At 41.5% G+C, this 21,133-nt stretch overlaps 1 protein-coding gene across 2 annotated transcripts in view; it reads left to right on the top strand.

Moving 5' to 3' along the window:
• The first annotated feature begins 7,610 nt into the window (after positions 1-7,610).
• CHRNA5 (cholinergic receptor nicotinic alpha 5 subunit) overlaps positions 7,611-21,133 on the top strand; it is a 28,233-nt gene continuing 14,710 nt past the window's right edge. Inside the window, exon 1 of one of the 2 annotated variants that reach the window (XR_015149834.1) lies at positions 7,611-7,953. Coding sequence is in view for 1 of the 2 variants with exons in the window: in XM_086364013.1 (XP_086220139.1) it covers positions 7,827-7,953 (127 nt within the window). In the remaining variant the exon portion in view is untranslated. The remainder of the gene's footprint in view (positions 7,954-21,133) is intronic. The other variant, XM_086364013.1, reaches the window with a different exon arrangement.

The raw sequence follows: 21,133 nt of genomic DNA, 5'->3' as shown, positions 1-21,133 counted from the left end.
ATTTCTAAGAAATTGTGTTGATTTAGTATACAAATGTTGAGTTTTTGTATAGTGATTGCAAATCTGCTAAAGGAATTTACTTACTGAAATCCATATTTGGCATTTTTTCACCATAGAAATTATTTTTATTTTTAGCAGCTTTATGGAGCTATCATTGATGTGTACAAACTTGATGTTTATTATACATATAAATTGCAAAATGATCACCACCATCAAGCTAATTAACATATCCACTACCTCCACATGGTTACCATTTTATTTGTTTGGAAAAGGTTTAAGATCTATCCTTTTGCAAGTTACAAGTGCACAATAGAGATTGTTTATATTTGTCTTTAAAAAAATCTTTCATCATATGATTCATCTCTTCCAGATGTAAAGGTTTTCAACATTCAGAGGACACGGAATATTGCAGTGTTCTTTCTTAAGATGGAAAACAATATCTTCATTTATAAAAAGAGTTGGGGTTTGTTCAGGACACATTATAATTTACTCTGGTTTGTAGTAAACTGTCATTTCCTTTTCTCTTGTGTTTTTCTATTGTAATTGGGTCTGTGACATTGTGGTATATATATATTCTATTATAAAATTCTAGTGCAATAGCTCAGTTTTATATTTTTGGGATATGTGATTTATGTGCTACTATTTAGTTATTACAATCTAATAAAAATGTGGTCAATTGATTTTCTTTTAAAGCTCTCTGCATTAAAATATGTCTGCACTTTTACATTTTGATTACAGCCATTGAAATAGCCCTGAAAGGAAGCTTTTATTTTGATATCATTTCTTTTGAAGGATTGGATTTTAATATTCTATCAATATTTGCTTTTTTCCCTTTAATGTGTGAAAAACGCATTTAATTTCAACAGCAAATTGACAGCATCCATTTTTATCTTTAATTAACTTTTCAGTTTGGCTCTCATCTTCAAGACTTACAGCAGAATTTATCACCAAGCCATAATGGAAATGCTGAATGGAAGATTCAGAGAATCTGCCTAGCTCTTAATTTAGCTCTCAGTTGACCCCATTAGAAAAAAGAAAAGTCAACAACAACATTGATATAAAAGACAATTCATTAGGTCATACCACTTGCAAATGACAATGTCTATTTTTGATTCCTCCTATTTATTTGGTCTCCTAATTCCCTTCTCATACCCTCTCCTTTAACTCCAAAGCACCAGCTGCCCTTTGCTTGAGGGTTTTGTAAGTGCAGAAGCACAGTAGCGAATAACTGCCACACAAATAATAATAGCTGTCACCTATTGAACACGTGGGCCCTGCAGCTGAACACTTGCTTTACCAGCTTTATGTCCTGCAAGGCAGGTTTTAAGGCTCTAGTTTACAGATTGGGGATGGCGTATACAGAGAGGGATTCAGTTTGAATCTCTGTACAAACTGAGATTGTACTGCTGCTGCTGCTGCTAAGTTGCTTCAGTCGTGTCCGACTCTGTGCGACCCCATGGACTGCAGCCTACCAGGCTTCTCCGTCCATGGGATTCTCCAGGCAAGAACACTGGAGTGGGGTGCCATTGCCTTTTCCCTGAGATTGTACAGTTTGAATCAAATTGATGCCTTTGAACTGTGGGGGAAGACTTCTGAGAGTCCCTTGGGCTTCAAGGAGATCAAACCAGTCAATCTTAAGGGAAAACAACCCTGAATACTCTGTTGAAAGGACTGATGCTGAAGTTGAAACTCCAGTATTTTGGTCATCTGATGCAAACAACTGACAACTGACTGATTGGAAAAGTCCCTGATGCTGGAAAAGATTGACGGCAGAAGGAGAAGAGGGCCTCAGAGGATGAGAGGGTAGCAGAGGCAGGATGGCATCACTCATGCAATGGACATGAACTTGGGCAAACTTTGCAAGATGGTGAGGGACAGAGAGGCCTGGCATGCTGCAGCCCATGGGGCTGCAAAGAGTCAGACGTGACTGAACAACAACAACAAGCAGCACTTAAGGCTAAATTAGACTTGGTGGGTGAAGCAGAGGGAAGAACAAAGGATGACCTCCAGGTTTTTCACTTGCGTAATTAGTTGAGATGGGAAAACTAAAAGGCCAAAGTGCTTTGCAACATATTAACTGATATTCCAACAAAGTCACATATACAGAGACGCAGAGTTGAGATGACCACCCAAGTGTGAATCTGGTCATTGCCAGTGTGCAGCAGATATTTAAAGCCAGGGAAATAGATAAGATCACAGAGGGAGGGGTGGGTGGAGGCGGGGGCACAGTGTACAAGAAATAGTTCCGAGATTGAGCCTGTGGAATTCCCAACATGCAGCATCTGGGTGGGAGAAGAGGAACCTGCCAAGAACAGTGAGAAGGAGTGCATGCATGCTCAGTCACTTCGGGCAGGTCTGACTCGATGCGACCCTATGGACTGTAGCCCACCAGGCTTCTGTGTCCACGGGCGAGGTAAAAATAAAATAAGGGTAATTAAAGTGCTTCCCTGGTTGCTCGGTGGTAAAGATCCACCTGCAGTGAAGGGGATGCACTTTGAATTTCTGGGTCGGGTAGATCCCCTGGAGAAGGAAATGGCAACCCACTCCGGTATTCTTGCCTGGGAAATCCCATGGACAGAGCAGCCTGGCAGGGTAGAGTCCATGGGGTCGCAAAAGAGTCAGACACAACTTAAGGAACTGAACAACAATAAAAGTGCCACCCTCCTAATACTGCTGGAGTTTAAGTGTGCTAGTACATTAAATAATGATTCGATTAGTACATTCTCCCACTATGTAGCAAGGGTAATATGATAGTTATTAAACTCCACTTGCTATGGCAAGAAAGTGGAAGTGTAAGCCACTCAGTGGTGTCTAACTCTGACTGGCTAGTGGGTATTACAAAGATGGATAAGACCTAGACTCTAATCCTAGGAGCTCATTATCTAGTAGGGGACCTAAGGTTTATAGAGAAATGGGTCCGAAAATGGAAGGTGGCAAATGCAGCGAGAGAAGTAAAAGTGTCCTGGAGGTTCGGAGAAGGGAGATGGCTGTGGCTGGTCAGGGAGTCACGTGACATTTGAAGAAGGGGTGGGTTTGGATATTCAGGGAAAGTCGGATCGGTGAAGGTGAGGAAGTATAATAAAAATTCCACAATCTTCAGAGGAAATGTGGTGTCTGGGATGTGGGTGCTCTGTAGACTGTATGCCAGTCCCTTTGGTCAAATCTCAGAAAGTTGGTAGACAGATGCTGCTTTAGGGGACCTTTGTAAGCGGTGGCCACAGCAACAGCTGCAGTGTGCACTGTCATTCGATCCGCCAGCGTCTCCTAGCAGTGTGAAAACACCTCTTATCAGAGGCAGGTGCTGCCACCACAGCCAACAACCGAGAGTAATTGGTATATCCGTCTAGGAAAAACCATCCAAGAGGCATACATTATATTCTGAATTTATTTGCTTGGGTTTCAAAGTGCCCAACAAATTACACACTTTACCTTTCACTTAAAAACAGTAATGACAACTAGTTTTCCACCCCCATCACCACAGATTATTTAAATAACTATTGTTTTCATGGTTATTGATATATAAGACTCTGGGGAGACCTAGGAGTTCCAATCATGCTTGCTGTGGCTGAGTTAACAACCATATAATTCTAGTTTGCTACTGACAGGTGCTGTGACCTTCAACAGTTATTCAACCATTCTGTTTTAAATCCTCTAGCTGTTGAAGTGCAATAACACTTTTACTTTCTCCAAATACAGTTAGAGTGAATTGCATAAGTGTCTACATGTTCCATAAATTCTTCAGAGCAAAATACAAATAAGGGACAATAAATACTGTCTTTTCTTCCTATGCTATGCTATGCTAAGTCACTTCAGTCGTGTACGACTCTGTGTGACCCCATAGACAGCAGCCCACCAGGCTCCCCCGTCCCTGGGATTCTCCAGGCAAGAACACTGGAGTGGGGTGCCATTGCCTTCTCCGTTTCTTCCTATGTAGAAGTGTAATTAATGACTAACCTGGTTATCATTTTCTGTGGCTCTTTTCTTTCCTTAAGTCCAGCTTAAGCAGACTAGCTTCTACGGGTATTGTTCCCGATTTCCTGATTGTACTTAGATGGAGGGGAAAAGTCTCTATTTTCACCGTTTGGATTCTTTGCAGCCAGGTTTAGTTTTTAAACAGATTCACAGAGTCTGGAGCTTGGAGTGGTATTTCTGCTCACAAGGAGCCTTAGAGGTGTCAACTCCATAAAGCTTTCTGTGAAGAATCAGCGAAACACACTGCCACTGAAGTTTAAAGATGATTTGCCTAAATCTCTTCAGCCAAATGAAGCTTTCTAATCAATTATGAACAGAAGGGATGAAATGTAGGGTCTAGTGGGATTTGAGATGGGATTCTAGCAGCCATCATCAGTCACCACCTGAGCTGCTAAGTGTCTGTGGCAGATAGAGTCATTAATATTTACTAATATTAATTGATGGCAGCACTAATGTTAATTGATGTCCACTCTGAGGTGCCAGCATATCATTTCTGTGGATGGCTTGAATAAGTGTCAGAACTGGACCTTCCGAGTCCTCTATTTGATCCCCCTACTTCTAAGGATGAAGAAAGAGGCCCAGAGAAGGCGGGTGATTTGCCAAGGGTTGCCTGCTGGCCACCTATTGGGGATCACTTGGCTCCCATAACAGACTTTTGAGGCATGTAAACTGCCATTGGTATTTACCTGACAAGGAAGAATACAGTGGGTAGCGGGGCTGAGCGGAGAGAGTTTTAGCCAGGAGCACGGGAGAAAGTCCCCTCCCACTATGTTTCAGGCTCCCTTGTGTTTCCTTTGCATCTCTCATCACAACTCAGTAGCTTTATTTATGATTAATGGTTTTCTGTTTGCTGAGAGCCGTCTGTCTGTCTGGTTCCCCTCTTGGTGCGGGGCCCAGAGTAGATGTTAATTGATGATAGTTATCATAGGTATGCAGTGGCTTGCCCAAGGTCACTTGGTGGTTGGATTGAGAACCCGCCTGTGATGCTGTCTTCTGGCCTTGTGCTTCCTGGGACTCTGAGCTCCCAGGTAGTGAGGCGGGCCAGGTGTGAAAAAGGTGAAGCTAGAAAAGATACTGCTGCTGTTCAGTTGCTAAATCTAAGTCGTGTCAGACTCTTTGCGATTCTCCAGGCTGGAATGGGTTGCTGTTTCCTTCTCGAAGGGATTTTCCTGATCCAGGGATCGAACCCGCATCTCCTGCATTACAAGCGGATTCTTTACCACTGAGCCACCAGGGAGACCCTAGAACAGGCAGTTCAGTACAGTCACTCAGTCAGGTCTGACTCCTTGCGACCCCATGGACTGCAACATGCCAGGCTTCCCTGTCCATCACCAACTCCAGGAGCTTACTCAAACTCATGTCCATAGAGTCGGTGATGCCATCCACCCATCTCATCCTCTGTTGTCCCCTTCTCCTCCCGCCTTCAATCTTCCCCAGTGAGTCAGTTCTTCGCATCAGGTGGCCAAAGTATTGGAGTTTCAGCTTCAGCATCAGTCCTTCCAATGGATATTCAGGACTGATTTCCTTTAGAATGGACTGGTTGGATCTCCTTGCAGTCCAAGGGACTCTCAAGAGTCTTCTCCAACACCACAGTTCAAAAGCATCAATTCTTCAGTGCTCAGCTCTCTTCATAGCCCAACTCTCACATCCATACACGACTACTGGAAAAACCAGAGCCTTGACTAGACGGACCTTTGCTGGCAAAGTAATGTCTCTGCTTTTTAATATGCTGTCTAGGTTGGTCATAGCTTTTCTTTCAAGGAGCAAGTGTCTTTTAATTTCATGGCTGCAGTGATTTTGGAGCCCCCTAAAATAAAATCTGCCACTGTTTCCATTGTTTCCCCATCTATTTGCCATGAAGTGATGGGACCAGATGTCATGAACTTACTTTTCTGAATGTTGAATTTTAAGCCAACTTTTTCACTCCCCTCTTTCACTTTCATCAAGAGGCTCTTTAGTTCTTCTTCACTTTCTGCCATAAGGGTGATGTTATCTGCATATCTGAGGTTATTGATATTTCTCCCAGCAATCTTGATTCCAGCTTGTGCTTCTTCCAGCCCAGCCTTTCTCATTATGTACTCTGCATATAAGTTAAATAAGCAGGGTGACAATATACAGCCTTGATGTACTCCTTTTAAGACTTGGAACCAGTCTGTTTTTCCATGTCCAGTTCTAACTGTTGCTTCTTGACCTGCATACAGATTTCTCAGGAGGCAGGTCAGGCAGTCTGGTATTCCCATCTATTGAAGAATTTTCCATAGTTTGTGTTGTGATCCACACAGTCAAAGGCTTTTGTGTAGTCAATACAGCGGAAGTAGATGTTTTTCTGGAACTCTTTTGCTTTTTTGGTGATCCAATGGATGTTGGCAATTTGATCTCTGCTTCCTATGTCTTTTCTAAATCCAGCTTGAACATCTGGAAGTCCAAGGTTCATGAACTGTTGAAGCCTGGCTTGGAGAATTTTGAGCATTACTTCACTAGCGTGTGAGATGAGTGCAATTGTGTGGTAGTTTGAGAATTTTTTGGCATTGCCTTTCTTGGGATTGGAATGACAGATATTTTCCAGTCCTGTAGTCACTGCTGAGTTTTCCAAATTTGCTGCATATTGAGTGCAGCACTTTCACAGCATCATCTTTTAGGATTTGAAATAGCTCAACTGGAGTGCTATTTCCTCCACTAGCTTTGTTCATAGTGATGCTTCATAAGGTCCACCTGACTTCGAATTCCAGGATGTCTGGCTCTAGGTGAGTGATCACACCATTGTGGTTATCTGAAGAACTATGGTTGTGAAGATCTTTTTTGTATAGTTTTTCTGTGTATTCTTGCCACGGCTTAATATCTTCTGCTTCTGTTAGGTCCATACCATTTCTATCCTTTAATGTGTCCATCTTTGCATGAAATGTTCCCTTGGTATCTCTAATTTTCTTGAGGAGATCTCTAGTCTTTCCCATTCTATTGCTTTCCTCTATTTCTTTGCATTGATCGCTGAGAAAGGCTTTCTTACTCTCCTTGCTATTCTTTGGTACTGTGCATTCAAATGGGTATATCTTTCCTTTTCTCCTTTGCCTTTTGCGTCTTTTCTTTTCTCAGCTATTTGTAAGGCCTCCTCAGACAACCATTTTGCCTTTTTGCATTTTTTTTTTCTTGGGGATTGTCTTGATCACTGCCTCTTGTACAATGTCACGAACCTCGGTCCATAGTTCTTCAGGTACTATCTATCAGGTCTAATCCCTTGAATCTATTTGTCACTTCCACTGTATAATCATAAGGGATTTGATTTAGGTCATACCTGAATGGTCTAGTGGTTTTCCCTACTTCCTTCCATTTAAGTCTGAATTTCACAATAAGGAGTTCATAATCTGAGCCACTGTCAGCTCCCGGTCTTGTTTTTGCTGACTGTATAGAGCTTCTCCATCTTTGGCTGCAAAGAATATAATCAATCCGACTTCAGTATTCACCGTCTGGTGTAGTCTTCGCTTGTGTTGTTGAAAGAGGAACAGGCAGGGTGGGGCCAAAACCCGGGGTCTGGGGATCAACTGGGCAGGATGGAGGCGGGGCTATGAGCTGGAGGGGCGGGGCCAGACAGGACGAGGCGGGGCTTGGGCGGGACAAGAGGTAGTGGGGCGGGGTTTGGGCGGGGCCAGGCTCCCGAGTCTCCTCACGCTCCCTGAGCCCGCCCAAACCCGCCCGGGACTGGAGGTTACCCTGGCGCCAGCGGAGGAGCGGAGCACCGGGTCTGCTGCAGCTGCTGGCACTTGGCTCCAGCTCACACTCCCGGTTCTGTTTCTCGGGTCCGCGTTCCCCGCGCGACCGTCGTGTGGCGGCTCCCTGCGTTGACGCAAGGGTCCTGGTCGATGGCTGCGCCGGGGTGGGGGCGCTGGGTCCTCGGCCTCGGGCCCCTCCTGCTCCAGGTCTTCCTCCCTTTCCAGCTGGTCGCAGGGCGCTGGGGTCCGGAGGGCGCGGGGGGCGGCGTGCGCCGAGGTGAGCCTGGGCGGCGGAGGGCGGTCTGGGGCGTTCGCCCTCGAAGCGGGCGGAGGGGCTCGGAGCGGGCGGAGTGCGGCTGGCTGGGACCTCGGGGCGGCCGGGGCAGCTCCACGCCGGTACCCGGAGGTTGCAGCCGTCACGGAAAACCTTGTAACCGAGGGCGGTTATATTCTTCTCCTGGGGGCTTGGAGTGAGGTTTCAGCCTAAATGCTCAGATGTGTTTATTTAAATGTAGAGAAAAGGCCACTTTGACTTTTGTTCCATGACTCTCATCAGTCTGGGTGACTTAGTATGTATATACTTCGATACAACTTTTTCAATAAAAGATGCCCTCCTTATCCATCAGGGCTTTACTTTCTTGGTTTCAACTGGGTTTCCCACGTTGTTACTTTATTCTCAGACGAGTATGGAGGCTCCTTCATACTTGCCTGTGAATAAAGGGGGGTCGAACACCCCACTGTGAATAAAGTGGGGTGAATAAAGAGTCGAACACGACTGAGCGTTGCGCCCGCACACACATCAAGGCTCCTTGGGTTTAATACTAGGGATTAGGATTTGATCTGATTTGATTTACCGCTTGTCCCTGTCCTCTAACTTGACCCTTGGCGTTTCAAATCTTTCCTTTTGCCGATGATGAAAAGTGTGAATTGTGTAAGACTGGGGAGCGGACTAACTTGGCTGCAGAGCTATATCCATCCTGAATTCTTCCTTAGCATCTTGGAATAGAGTTTTTTCTTCTAGCCTTCTCTAGTTTAAAATGTTTGGGACAGGAATAGAAACAAAAGAAAATGCTTAGTACTTTTTCAAATTGAAAGCTTTAGAAAGTTTGTCAGCCCTCTCAATACCTTGAAGAAAAAATACTACCGCTTATGGAGCGCCTGTAAGTGTGATCGCCTGGAGAAGGGAATGGCTACCCACTCCAGTATTCTTGCCTTGAGAATTCCATGGACAGGACCCTGGCAGTCTACAGTCCATGGGGTGGCAGAGTCAGACACGACTGAGCGACTAACACGCACATGTTCCGTTAAGCAGGAGATAAAAGCTGAAGTTCACTACGCCAGTATTTCAGTTTTTATGAGTAAGGAAACTTTATTTGGGTATAAGCAGAACCTTTTCTTGTCTTTCCTTCCTTAAGGTTTTAAAACTCTGATTCCTGGTTCTAGGAAGTGATAATCTTGAAGACTAGAATTATTTATTGCAGCATGTGTTGCTTTACAGTGACTGTAGAGAAATAATTAGGTGAAGGATGATTTAAACAAATAAAATCTGGTGCAGAAGGTGTCATAATTTAACAGAAAGAAAGGAGTGTGATTTTGGAGACAGGCAAACCTGGGTTCAAATTATGACACTTGTGTATCTTCACTTGGACAATCTTGTCTCAGCTGTCCTCCTCCTTTGAAAAACGGATGATACTGCTTACCTCTCAGTTGTTTTCAGGATTAAATAATACACGTGAAATGCCAAGCACTGTGCCTGACAGTAGAAAATAGTAGTCTCTATGCCTTTTGGAGAAAGTGGATAACTCTCATGTTGTGTTACATTTATATATATTTTTTTTCTCTTGGTCCCACATGAGCTTCTTAAGAACTGTGATCTTATCCTGTGTATCTTTGTATCTCTTAAGACCTAGCTTATTGTAGCAGTCCAGTAAATGTTGGTGGATGAGTGATGGAACAGTAAGATCTCTCTGGATATCAGTTTCCTCATCTGTAAGATGAGTGAGCATTAAAGGCTTCCCTCTCTAGCTCTAAAATTCCAGGAAACTGTTGCTTTTAGCACGTGATCATTTGAAGAGTAATGTTGAAAAGACAATGGAATTGCACACTGGCTAATTTATATGCTTTTGTGTAAAACTGCAGAAAGTGAAGGTCACTCAGTCGTGTCCGACTCTTTGCGACCCCATACAGTCCATGGAATTCTCCAGGCCAGGATACTAGAATACTGGAGTGGGCAGCCATTATTTCCTTCTCCAGGGGATCTTCCCAACCCAGGGATCAAACTCAGGTCTCCCACATTGCAGGTGGATTGTTTACCAGCTGAGCCACCACAGAAGCCCCAGAAGTACTCCATTAATTTGCCGTGTTTCCTTGGGCATATTGCTTGACCTTACTGAACCATTATTTCTCCATCTTTAAAATTAGAAAGTGATAATAGATTTCAGGTGCTTCCAATCATAATTAATTTTACATTTACATTTTATTGTTTTCATATTCATCCTAGGACCTTAATAACTCTTCCTTGTGGTTTCCTGAGAGCCAGTCTCTAGGAAAAGAAAATGTCTGGTCTGCCAGCTGCCATACTTATTTAACTGGTGGAAGGTCACGGAGCTATGAAAGAGTCTCAGGAGGCAATTTTGTCTATATTAAAGAGTAGATAATTAACCTAGTACATTAAAAGAATATAAACCTTTTAAACCGACCCGACCCTGATTAGGAGAGGGATTTATGGAAATTAGTCATTGGTCAGTTATATTTCTTAGCTGTATAGTTGTGAGACATTTTCAATGGTTGAAACTTTATTTGTAGTGACTGAGTTCTGTTTCATTCAAAGGGAAATAAAATAATTATATTGTGGAAAATGAGAGCTATGAAAGATTTTTTTCTCCTCACCTTTAGTCATTTTCATTAACATATTAAGAAGCTAATAAAATACACATATAGTGACTGTCCTCTTTACTCTTATTATGATTGCTGCTGCTGCTGCTGCTAAATCGCTTCAGTTGTGTCCAACTCTGTGCAACCTCATAGATGGCAGCCCACCAGGCTCCCCCGTCCCTGGGATTCTCCAGGCAGGAATACTGGAGTGGGTTGCCATTTCCTTCTCCAATGCATGAAAGTGAAAAGTGAAAGTGAAGTCACTCAGTCGTGTCCGACTCTTAGCGACCCCATGGACTGCAGCCTACCAGGCTCCTGCATTATTATGATTACATCCAAAAGAATGTCGAGATGCATTATGTAAGGACACAGACTCTTCACACAGTTTAATTGAAAATAAAAATTATTTTTGTTTTCTTGCAAATGCTAAATATGCTCTGATTAGACTGAGCACCTGGAAGATAGGGTTTTATTTGTGTATCTCCTGATACATTTCGGTACCTAAGTTTGTAAATGTAGCCTGTTGATGGAACCTTAAAAAGGTTTTCAATCATTTGTCAGAATAAGGCTTTTTCGACCTATAATGTACAAATTAGATCTAGTAAGTAATTTTTTATAATTAGGATATGAGTTTTTTAATACGTAATTTCACTACAGAACATTTTTCTCTAATAGCATTACATTTCTTCCCTAAAAAATTGGAATTAAATTCTTTCAGATGTAATTTTAAATTTAATATTAAATAAGCATGTCTTGACAATGAGAGTTGGTGAATATTCCTTTTGGAAAAAAGTTTACAAAATGCGTCTATAAAACTGCTCTCCAAAGTGGCAAAGGTGTGGTTTTATAATGGCAATAAGACAGAAGAGATTCTTTTTAACGGTCTTTTTCTGCTTGGTGACTAAAATTTTAATTTAAATGTTTTGTTTCCACTTTGGGGACGCCTGATATCATTTCTTCTAACGGTGTTTGATTCAGTGACCACATGCTCCTTTCTTCTAAAGGCGAATTATAGTCTTTTGCCAATAAAAATAGGAATTAAATATGAATATTTGAATTCTGACAAAAAGAACAATATAACCTTTTAAAGTTAATGAATTATTTTTGGCTCTGCTGGGTCTTCATTGCTGCTCGTGGGTTGTCCCTAGTTGGGGCGAGCAGGGGCTTCTCTGCAATTGCAGTGCTTCTCATCGCTGTAGCTTCTCATTGCGGGGCATGGGCTCTAGAGTGCTCATGGCACATGGGCTGAGCCTCACGGCCATGTGGAATCTTCCCAGACCACAAGATGCCTGTAGTACCCGCTGAAAAATATCTCCAGATATTGTCAAATGGTTCTTTGGAGCAAAATTGTCTCCCTTTTTCCCCACCCTTGAGAATCACTGCTCTTAGTCTTGTATATCAGGGCTTCTCAAACTTTAATGCACACAAGAATCTTCTGGGGATGTTAGAATTGCAGCACTGATTCAGAGACATGGGCTGAGCTTCTGCATTTCTAACAAGCGCCTGGGTGGTGAATGCTCCTGGTCAGAGTACCACACACTGCGTAGCAACGTTGCAGACAGTTTCCCATTCATAGAAAGTGGGTGGATTCTCAAGAGGATGCAATGATAGTAATTATGAAAATAGAGGATTTACAATGAACTGTAGCCCAAACAGGAGAAGACTAATAAGAAGTAAGCTCCATCCCACCAGCCTAACAAATAGAGCCATCTTCCTTTTTCATGTTTCTCCCAGGCCCCACTACTCATTCATATTTGGACAGTCCTAAGGAGGAATTTTGCAAGAGTCTTATCAAGGTCACACAGGCTATAGTGAGCTGAGGCAACTTCATGTTCTGGCGGCTGTTTTAGTTCATGACACTAGAAATATATTAGCTCATAATACATATTTATTGCCTGTTGAGAGGTTTGTGGTGTCAAATTACGATAGTGAACTCTGCATTTATTCAATATGATGATGCTTAAACTTTTAAAGTGTGCAAGTTGTCTCTTTTTGAAAACTATTGACTAGACCTAAATTTAACACCACCTAAGGTCATTTTCTTACAGCCAGTGTTCTGAGAGTCAGGGCAAGATGTTAAATTCGGTTTACTAAAGCATATCAGTTACAGAGAAACTTTATCCAATACTTCTGTGATAAAAATCAATAGAAAATATAATGAAAATCCTTGAGTGAAAAAAAAGAAAACCTCTGCATTTCATTTATAACACTTAAAATAATGATTGGTAAGCATGCCTACTTGCCACATTGACAATGTTGGATATAGTATGCATTTCTTCTCATTTACAAAATGGTTGATTATGTTCACTTTTTTACCTTGCTATTGCTTAAAATAGACCTTTTTGGACTGCAGCAGAGAGGATCTTTTAAAAAGTATATAAGACACTTTTTGTTAACTTAAAAAAATACAAGGAGACTTGTAGGGGAAGATTACTCCAGGAATGTCTTAATTATGAATTGAGGGTATATAATATATATCACTCTTACAAACTTTTTAGATATATTATTTCATTCTATGATGACCTGTAAAGAAGAAATAGAAAGCTATTGGCAGTAACCAGCAAAATTGAAAACGTGTACCCTTGACTCAGCACTTCTGAGAGTAGGTGTCATGGAAGTCCTTGTATTAATACAAGGATTTAACTTGTATGTTAACTACAGCATTTTTTCATTGTAGCATTGTAAGAAATAATCAAAAGCTAACAACAGTATAAATGCCTACCAGTGGTGAGAGCTTACATAAATTATGATACAGCCATAACCCAGACCACTTCATGTCTTATGAAGAAAGCATGGAGATGGATGGATGTACATTGACATAGAGAATTGAATGAAAAAAAAAGCAAGTCGCAAAACTTAAAAAAGAAAACATTTGTTCTTCCTCTGTGTGTGAGTGCATTTTAAGATGTCCACACAACAAACTTAAAAGTGGTTAGCCTTGGAGGAAGGGAGATAAAGAGGAGGAAATGGACAGTTTCTACTTTTCATGTGCTTTTGGTTGGAATCTTGACAGTGATCATACGTGACTTTTGTAATGAAAGTATTATTTTGAGAAGAACAGAGACAAATCTGGGTCCTAGTTCTATCTCTGCTGCCTTCTAGCTACTGTTAGACCAGTGATTCTTAAAGATTCTTCTTAAATCTTTAGCATCTGCTACAACTCTGGTATATTAGAGCCTAACATGTGATACCCAGTTTAGTTTATTCTTTCATTCATTCAGCAAATGTTGAGTGGCTGCTTCCTGTGTCAGTCTTGGTGCCAGAGGTAGAGCAGAAAACTCTGGTGCCTGGCTTCCTGGGGGACATACTGAAGACAAATTTGCATATTTATTTACTTTCATCAGATCTACTATTAAACAGTATGGCTGTGCAGAGAACACTCCACAATGTGAAGGGCACTCCCTGCAAATGAGAATATGGCTGCAACCCTGAAGTCTGACACAGCGTTACTCAACACTATTGAGTTTGGGCTGGATAAATCTTTGTCATAGGGGCTGTCCTGTGCACTACTGGTGGCTCAGATAGAAAAGAATCTGCCTGCAACGTGGGAGACCCAGGTTCAATTCCTGGGTAAGGAAGATCCCCTGGAGATGGATATGGCAACACACTCCAGTATTCTTGCCTGGAGAATTCTATGGACAGAGGAGCCTGGCAGGCTATAACCCATGGGATCGCAGAGTCGTACATGACTAAGTGACCAACAGACACACCGTGCCCAACAGGATGTTTGGTAGCATCCCTGGCTTCCATCCACTGCTCACACCACCCCCTCCATGTGACAGTCCAAAACATCACCAAACATTTTCAACATTTTTCCAACAGATAGTCTTGTTTTATTTAAGTAAGTTAGAAAGTGGGGACACATGAATTTAATACCTAATTACTGGTGCCAAGTATTCAAATCACAGTTTTCAGCTTTGCAGTTTTGCATCCTTTCTTAATCACCATACTAAAATTAAGGATCAAGCTGACATTTCTTTGAAAATATGTGTGGTTTCAGTAAGTAACTTAAAAGCGAAACTTTTTTGATAAGTCATTCTTTTAATTCCTCAAACTTGAGACGATACCAGAGTAATGCTACTTGAGGAGTTACAGCTGGATTTGTGAAACCCAAATTTCAATCTCACAGAGTTAATAACAGTATACATATTGTACCTTTTATGTATTCAATTTAGTTTTTTCTGTCATTATATTTTTAACTACTTCAGAAGAATTGTCCATTAGTTTTTTGTTCTTATTCTTGTCCTACTTTTAGTGTGTTTCACTGCTAGGTTCTCTTTGTTTTTCTGAGATAATGTGATTCATGTGCTATTAGTAGGTTGGTATTCTAATTATTATTATTAGCTGTAAAGGGTAGAGACTTGAGGATAGCTTTTCACTGAACTGTCATTGCAGTGTTGAGGGTGCCCAGTGCCACAGATATGTTATTCCTTCATTATTTTTATTTTTTTTTTGCAAGTTTCCATTTTCTGTGGTATTCTATAGGGAGATGATCTTTGTTAGGCTATCAGGAAAGTTTTATGTAGAAATCAGAGCTCTACAGGCAGTAATTGCTTTGTGATAGTACTTTGGTGTATTTGCCTTTTGAGGTCTATCAGTTATCCTTACTTTAGCAGTCATTTATAGGCGAATAAGAATGACTGTGCTGGCACTTACAGGCACAGTTTTCCTTAATCCTCACAATAACCTTATTAGGTTGGTATTGTTTTAGACCAGTTTTACAGATGATAAAACTAATATGCAAAGAAGTTATATCTCCAGGTCAGACAATAAGTATTAGAGGATAGATAGAACCCAACTCGTGGACTTAAAATCTACTAGTTCTTAGCCAGCATGTTATATTGCCTCTCTTCATACTCAAATCTGAGTAGCACAAGGCCTCTCTACCTTTAAAAAGATGTCTAGTGGGACTCTTAATCCTTAATAGTGAACTTCTGTAGCTCTTGTGACAGTTGCTTTCACAACCAAGGATGAAATTCTGAATTACTAGAAATAAATGGAAATTGTCAGATGGTATTAACTTCTTCATCTGTTCATGTATGCATTCAACACACAGACCATCTGCTCTGTGCCAGTATGTTGTTAGGACCTGGGGTTGTTGTTCAGTCGCTCAGTCGTGTCTGACTCTTTGCAACTCCATGGACTGCATCACACCAGGCTTCCCTGTCCTTTACCACCTCCCAGAGTTTGCTCAAACTCATGTCCATTGAGTTGGTGATGCCATCCAACCATCTCATCCTCTGTCAGCCCCTTCTCCTCCTGCCTTCAATCTTTCCCAGCATTAGGGTCTTTTCCAATCAATTGGCTCTTTACACCAGGTGGCCAAAGTATTGGAGCTTCAGCTTCAGCATCAGTCCTTCCTTTTCCTGAATATTCAGGACTGATTTGCTTTAGGATTGACTGGTTTGATCTCCTTGCTGTCCAGGAGACTCTCAAGAGTCTTACCCAGCACCACTGTTCAAAGGCATCAGTTCTTTGGTACTCAGCCTTTTTTATTGTCCAGCTCTCACATTTGTAAATGACTACTAGAAAAAGCATAGCTTTAAGGGTCCCAATTTCTCCACATTTTAACCAAAAAACATGTTATTATCTGTATTACTTATTATAGCCATCTTAGGGGGTATGACATGGTATCTCATGGCTAAAGGTTTTGAACATCTTTTCGTGTAATTATTGGCCTTTCTTTCACTTGCTCCTTGGAGGAAAAGCAATGACCAAACTAGACAGCATATTAAAAAACAGAGAAATTACTTTGCCAACAAAGGTCCATCTAGTCAAAGCTATGGTTTTTCCAGTAGTCATGTATGGATGTGAGAGTTGAACTATGAAGAAAGCTGAGTGCTGAAGAATTGACTCTTGAGAGTCCCTTGGACTGCAAGGAGATCAAACCAGTCAATCCTAAAGCAAATCAGTCCTGAATATTCAGGAAAAGGAAGGACTGATGCTGAAGCTGAAACTCCAATACTTTGGCCACCTGATATAAAGAGCCAATTGATTGGAAAAGACCCTAATGCTGGGAAAGATTGAAGGCAGGAGGAGAAAGGGACAACACAGGATGAGATGGTTAGATGGTATCACTGACTCGATGGACATGAGTTTGAGCAAGCTCCAGGAGTTGGTATCGGACAGGAAAGTCTGGCGTGCTGCAGTCCATAGGATTGCAAAGAGTTGGACACGACTGAGTGACTGAACTGAACTGAACTATCTGTTTTTAAATTGATTAGGTTATTGAGTCTTTTATTATTCAAGTCCCTTGTCAGATGTATAATTTACAAATTATTTCTCCTGTTTCTCTCTTTAAGTAGTAAGGGAAGAAAAGCTACTCTTAACTTAGTACTGTGATCAGCACTAAGTATAATGCTGTAGGAATGCCAAACTAAAGAAATGATTCCTGCATTCCAGGACATTGGTTTCCTGGAGACCCATGACTTATGTGACATAATTGAAAAATAGTGCAGAGCAATACAGTAAGTCCCTTACATATGAACCTTCAGGTTGTGAACTTTTAAGATGTGAACGTGCCCCTGTATGCCAACTGTTGTACTGTACTTCTATATTTTCAAGGTACTCTAAGATGAAAAATATTTTATTTTTTGTGTTTGTTTCTTATGTATTATTTGTGTGCAAAGTATTATAAACCTACTCAGTACAGTACTATTCAGCTGTGTTAGTTGGATATCTAGGCTAACTTTGTTAGACTTACGAACAAATTTGACTTATGAGTACACCCTCAGAACAGAACTCATTCATACGTAGGGTACTTTCTGTATAGTAATTGCCACAGGATTCCTAGGAACCTAGGTTGAAAGCGATTGCTTTAAAGTATTTATTTTGAGTAGGATGAGCAAATGTTAATTATTCACAACAAATTTTTAAAAATAATTTTTTAGTTTGATTCAGTTTCTATAGAAGTTAGCTTATATATAGTATCACATTTTCTGAATCAGTCCTTACTACTAGATGGTAAATGTGGATTTACCTGTGTTTGAGTACTAGTGCATTTCCAGCATTTGGCATAGTGCCTGATACAAGGCATATTCTGTTAAATGTTTGTTGAATGAATGAGCAAACATTGGTGGGGCTTGAGCTGTCAGGGGATATAACCTTAAACCTCTTTTCCAGTTGTCATGAGGTGGAAGAAGTTAATGTGGAAAGAGGAAGAGGCTGCGGGGAGCTGAGCTCTGCCGCTGATGAGCTCTGTAGCGCTGGCCTTTCTGGTCTATATCCTCATTTGTTAAGTAAGGGGATGTGCTGGATCATCTCCTTCTTAATATTTTGGGGTTTATGAGCAGTATAAACTGAAAACACTTAGAACCAGATGAAGAAACATAGCCTCTAAGTAGAGTGTGAGTGCACCATTAAGTTTCTGTGCTAAAATACCATGGACCTTTGCATCTATCATTTCTGTAACATTGAACTAGGAAACTGTTATTTCTAGTATTGGATGTACTGAGAAGGTGTTCACAAGGTAGCACCTTAAGGGTTCCCATTAAGTAGAATGATTATCATTTTATTTATTTATACCCTATCTACTTTCTTTCAAACAAAATTTAAGGTGGCAATTCGAGTTAGTATTTTTTTTCCCCTAAGACAAAGTTTCCTTCAGTTCAGTTCAGTCCAGTTGCTCAGTCGTGTCCAACTCTTTGTGACCCCATGAATCGCAGCACACCAGGCCTCCCTGTCCATCACCAACTCCCAGAGTTCACCCAGACTCACGTCCATCGAGTCAGTGATGCCATCCAGCCATCTCATCCTCTGTCGTCCCCTTCTCCTCTTGCCCCCAATCCCTCCCAGCATCAGAGTCTTTTCCAATGAGTCAACTCTTCACATGAGGTGACCAAAGTACTGGAGTTTCAGCTTTAGCATCATTCCTTCCAAAGATATCCCAGGGCTGATCTCCTTCAGAATGGACTGGTTGGATCTCCTTACAGTCCAAGGGACTCTCACGAGTCTTCTCCAACACCACAGTTCAAAAGCATCAATTCTTCAGTGCTCAGCCTTCTTCACAGTCCAACTCTCACATCCATACATGACCACTGGAAAAACCATAGCCTTGACTAGACGGACCTTTGTTGGCAAAGTAATGTCTCTGCTTTTGAATATGCTGTCTAGGTTGGTCATAACCTTCCTTCCGAGGAGTAAGCGTCTTTTAATTTCATGGCTGCAGTCACCATCTGCAGTGACTTTGGAGCCCAAAAAAATACAGTCTGACACTGTTTCCACTGTTTCCCCATCTATTTCCCATGAAGTGATGGGACCGGATGCCATGATCTTCGTTTTCTGAATGTTGAGTTTTAAGCCAACTTTTTCACTCTCCACTTTCACTTTCATCAAGAGGCTTTTTAGTTCCTCTTCACTTTCTGCCATAAGGGTGGTGTCATCTGCATATCTGAGGTTATTGATATTTCTCCCGGCAATCTTGATTCCAGCTTGTGTTTCTTCCAGTCCAGCGTTTCTCATGATGTACTCAGCATATAAGTTAAATAAGCACGGTGGCAATATACAGCCTTGACGTACTCCCTTTCCTATTTGGAACCAGTCTGTTGTTCCATGTACAGTTCTAACTGTTGCTTCCTGACCTGCCTACACATTTCTCAAGAGGCAGGTCAGGTGGTCTGGTATTCCCATCTCTTTCAGAATTTCCCACAGTTTATTGTGAGCCACACAGTCAAAGGCTTTGGCATAGTCAATAAAGCAGAAATAGATGTTTTTATGGAACTCTCTTGCTTTTTCCATGATCCAGCGGATGTTGGCAATTTGACCTCTAGTTCCTCTGCCTTTTCTAAAACCAGCTTGAACGTCAGGAAGTTCACGGTTCATGTATTGCTGAAGCCTGGCTTGGAAATTTTGAGCATTACTTTACTAGCATGTGAGATGAGTGCAATTGTGCGGTAGTTTGAGCCTTCTTTGGCATTGCCTTTCTTTGGGATTGGAATGAAAACTGACCTTTTCCAGTCCTGTGGCCACTGCTGAGTTTTCCAAATTTGCTGGCATATTGAGTGCAGCACTTTTACAGCATCATCTTTCAGTATTTGAAATAGCTCAACTGGAATTCCATCATCTCCACTAGCTTTGGTTGTAGTGATGCTTTCTAAGGCCCACTTGACTTCACATTCCAGGATGTCTGGCTCTAGGTCAGTGATCACACCATCATGATTATCTGGGTCATGTAGATCTTTTTTGTACAGTTCTTCTGTGTATTCTTGCCACCTCTTCTTAATATCTTCTGCTTCTGTTAGGTCCATACCATTTCTGTCCTTTATCGAGCCCATCTTTGCATGAAATGTTCCCTTGGTATCTCTAATTTTCTTGAAGAGATCTCTAGTCTTTCCCATTCTGTTGTTTTCCTCTATTTCTTTGCATTGATCGCTGAGGAAGGCTTTCTTATCTCTTCTTGCTGTTCTTTGGAACTCTGAAAGAATGTGGTCCACTGGAGAAGGGAATGGCAAACCACTTCAGTATTCTTGCCTTGAGAACCCCATGAACAGTATGAAAAGGCAAAATGATAGGATACTGAAAGAGGAACTCCCCAGGTCAGTAGGTGCCCAATATGCTACTGGAGATCAGTGGAGAAATAACTCCAGAAAGAATGAAGGGATGGAGCCAAAGCAAAACCAATACCCAGCTGTGGATGTGACTGGTGATAGAAGCAAGGTCCGATGCTGTAAAGAGCAATATTGCATAGGAACCTGGAATGTCAGGTCCATGAATCAAGGCAAATTGGAAGTGGTCAAACAAAAGATGGCAAGAGTGAATGTCAACATTCTAGGAATCAGCAAACTAAATGGACTGGAATGGGTGAATTTAACTCAGATGACCATTATATCTACTACTGTGGGCAGGAATCCCTCAGAAGAAATGGAGTAGCCATCATGGTCAACAAAAGAGTCCGAAACACAGTACTTGGATGCAATCTCAAAAATGACAGAATGATCTCTGTTCGTTTCCAAGGCAAACCATTCAATATCACAGCAATCCAAGTCTATGCCCCAACCAGTAACACTGAAGAAGCTGAAGTTGGACGGTTCTATGAAGACCTACAAGACCTTTTAGAACTAACACCCAAAAAAGATGTCCTTTTCATTATAGGGGACTGGAATGCAAAAGTAGGAAGTCAAGAAACACCTGGAGTGACAGGCAAATTTGGCCTTGGAATACGGAATGAAGCAGGACAAAGACTAATAGAGTTTTGCCAAGAAAATGCACTGGTCATAGCAAACACCCTCTTCCAACAACACGAGAGAAGGCTCTACACATGGACATCACCAGATGGTCAACACCAAAATCAGATTGATTATTTTCTTTGCAGACAAAGATGGAGAAGCTCTATACAGTCAGCCAAAACAAGACCAGGAGCTGACTGTGGCTCAGATCATGAACTCCTTATTACCAAATTCAGACTTAAATTGAAGAAAGTAGAGAAAACCACTAGACCATTCAGGTATGACCTAAATCAGATCCCTTATGATTATACAGTGGAAGTGAGAAATAGATTTAAGGGCCTAGATCTGATAGATAGAGTGCCTGATGAACAATGGAATGAGGTTCGTGACATTGTACAGGAGACAGGGATCAAGACCATC

This window comes from Bos grunniens, chromosome 21 (assembly GCF_055505025.1).
Source record: "Bos grunniens cultivar Pamir isolate PY7600 chromosome 21, Bosgru_T2T1.0, whole genome shotgun sequence".
Taxonomy (NCBI): Eukaryota; Metazoa; Chordata; class Mammalia; order Artiodactyla; family Bovidae; genus Bos; species Bos grunniens.
The sequence above is the reverse complement of the archived record's forward strand: the minus strand, read 5'-3'. Positions and strand labels throughout refer to the sequence as shown.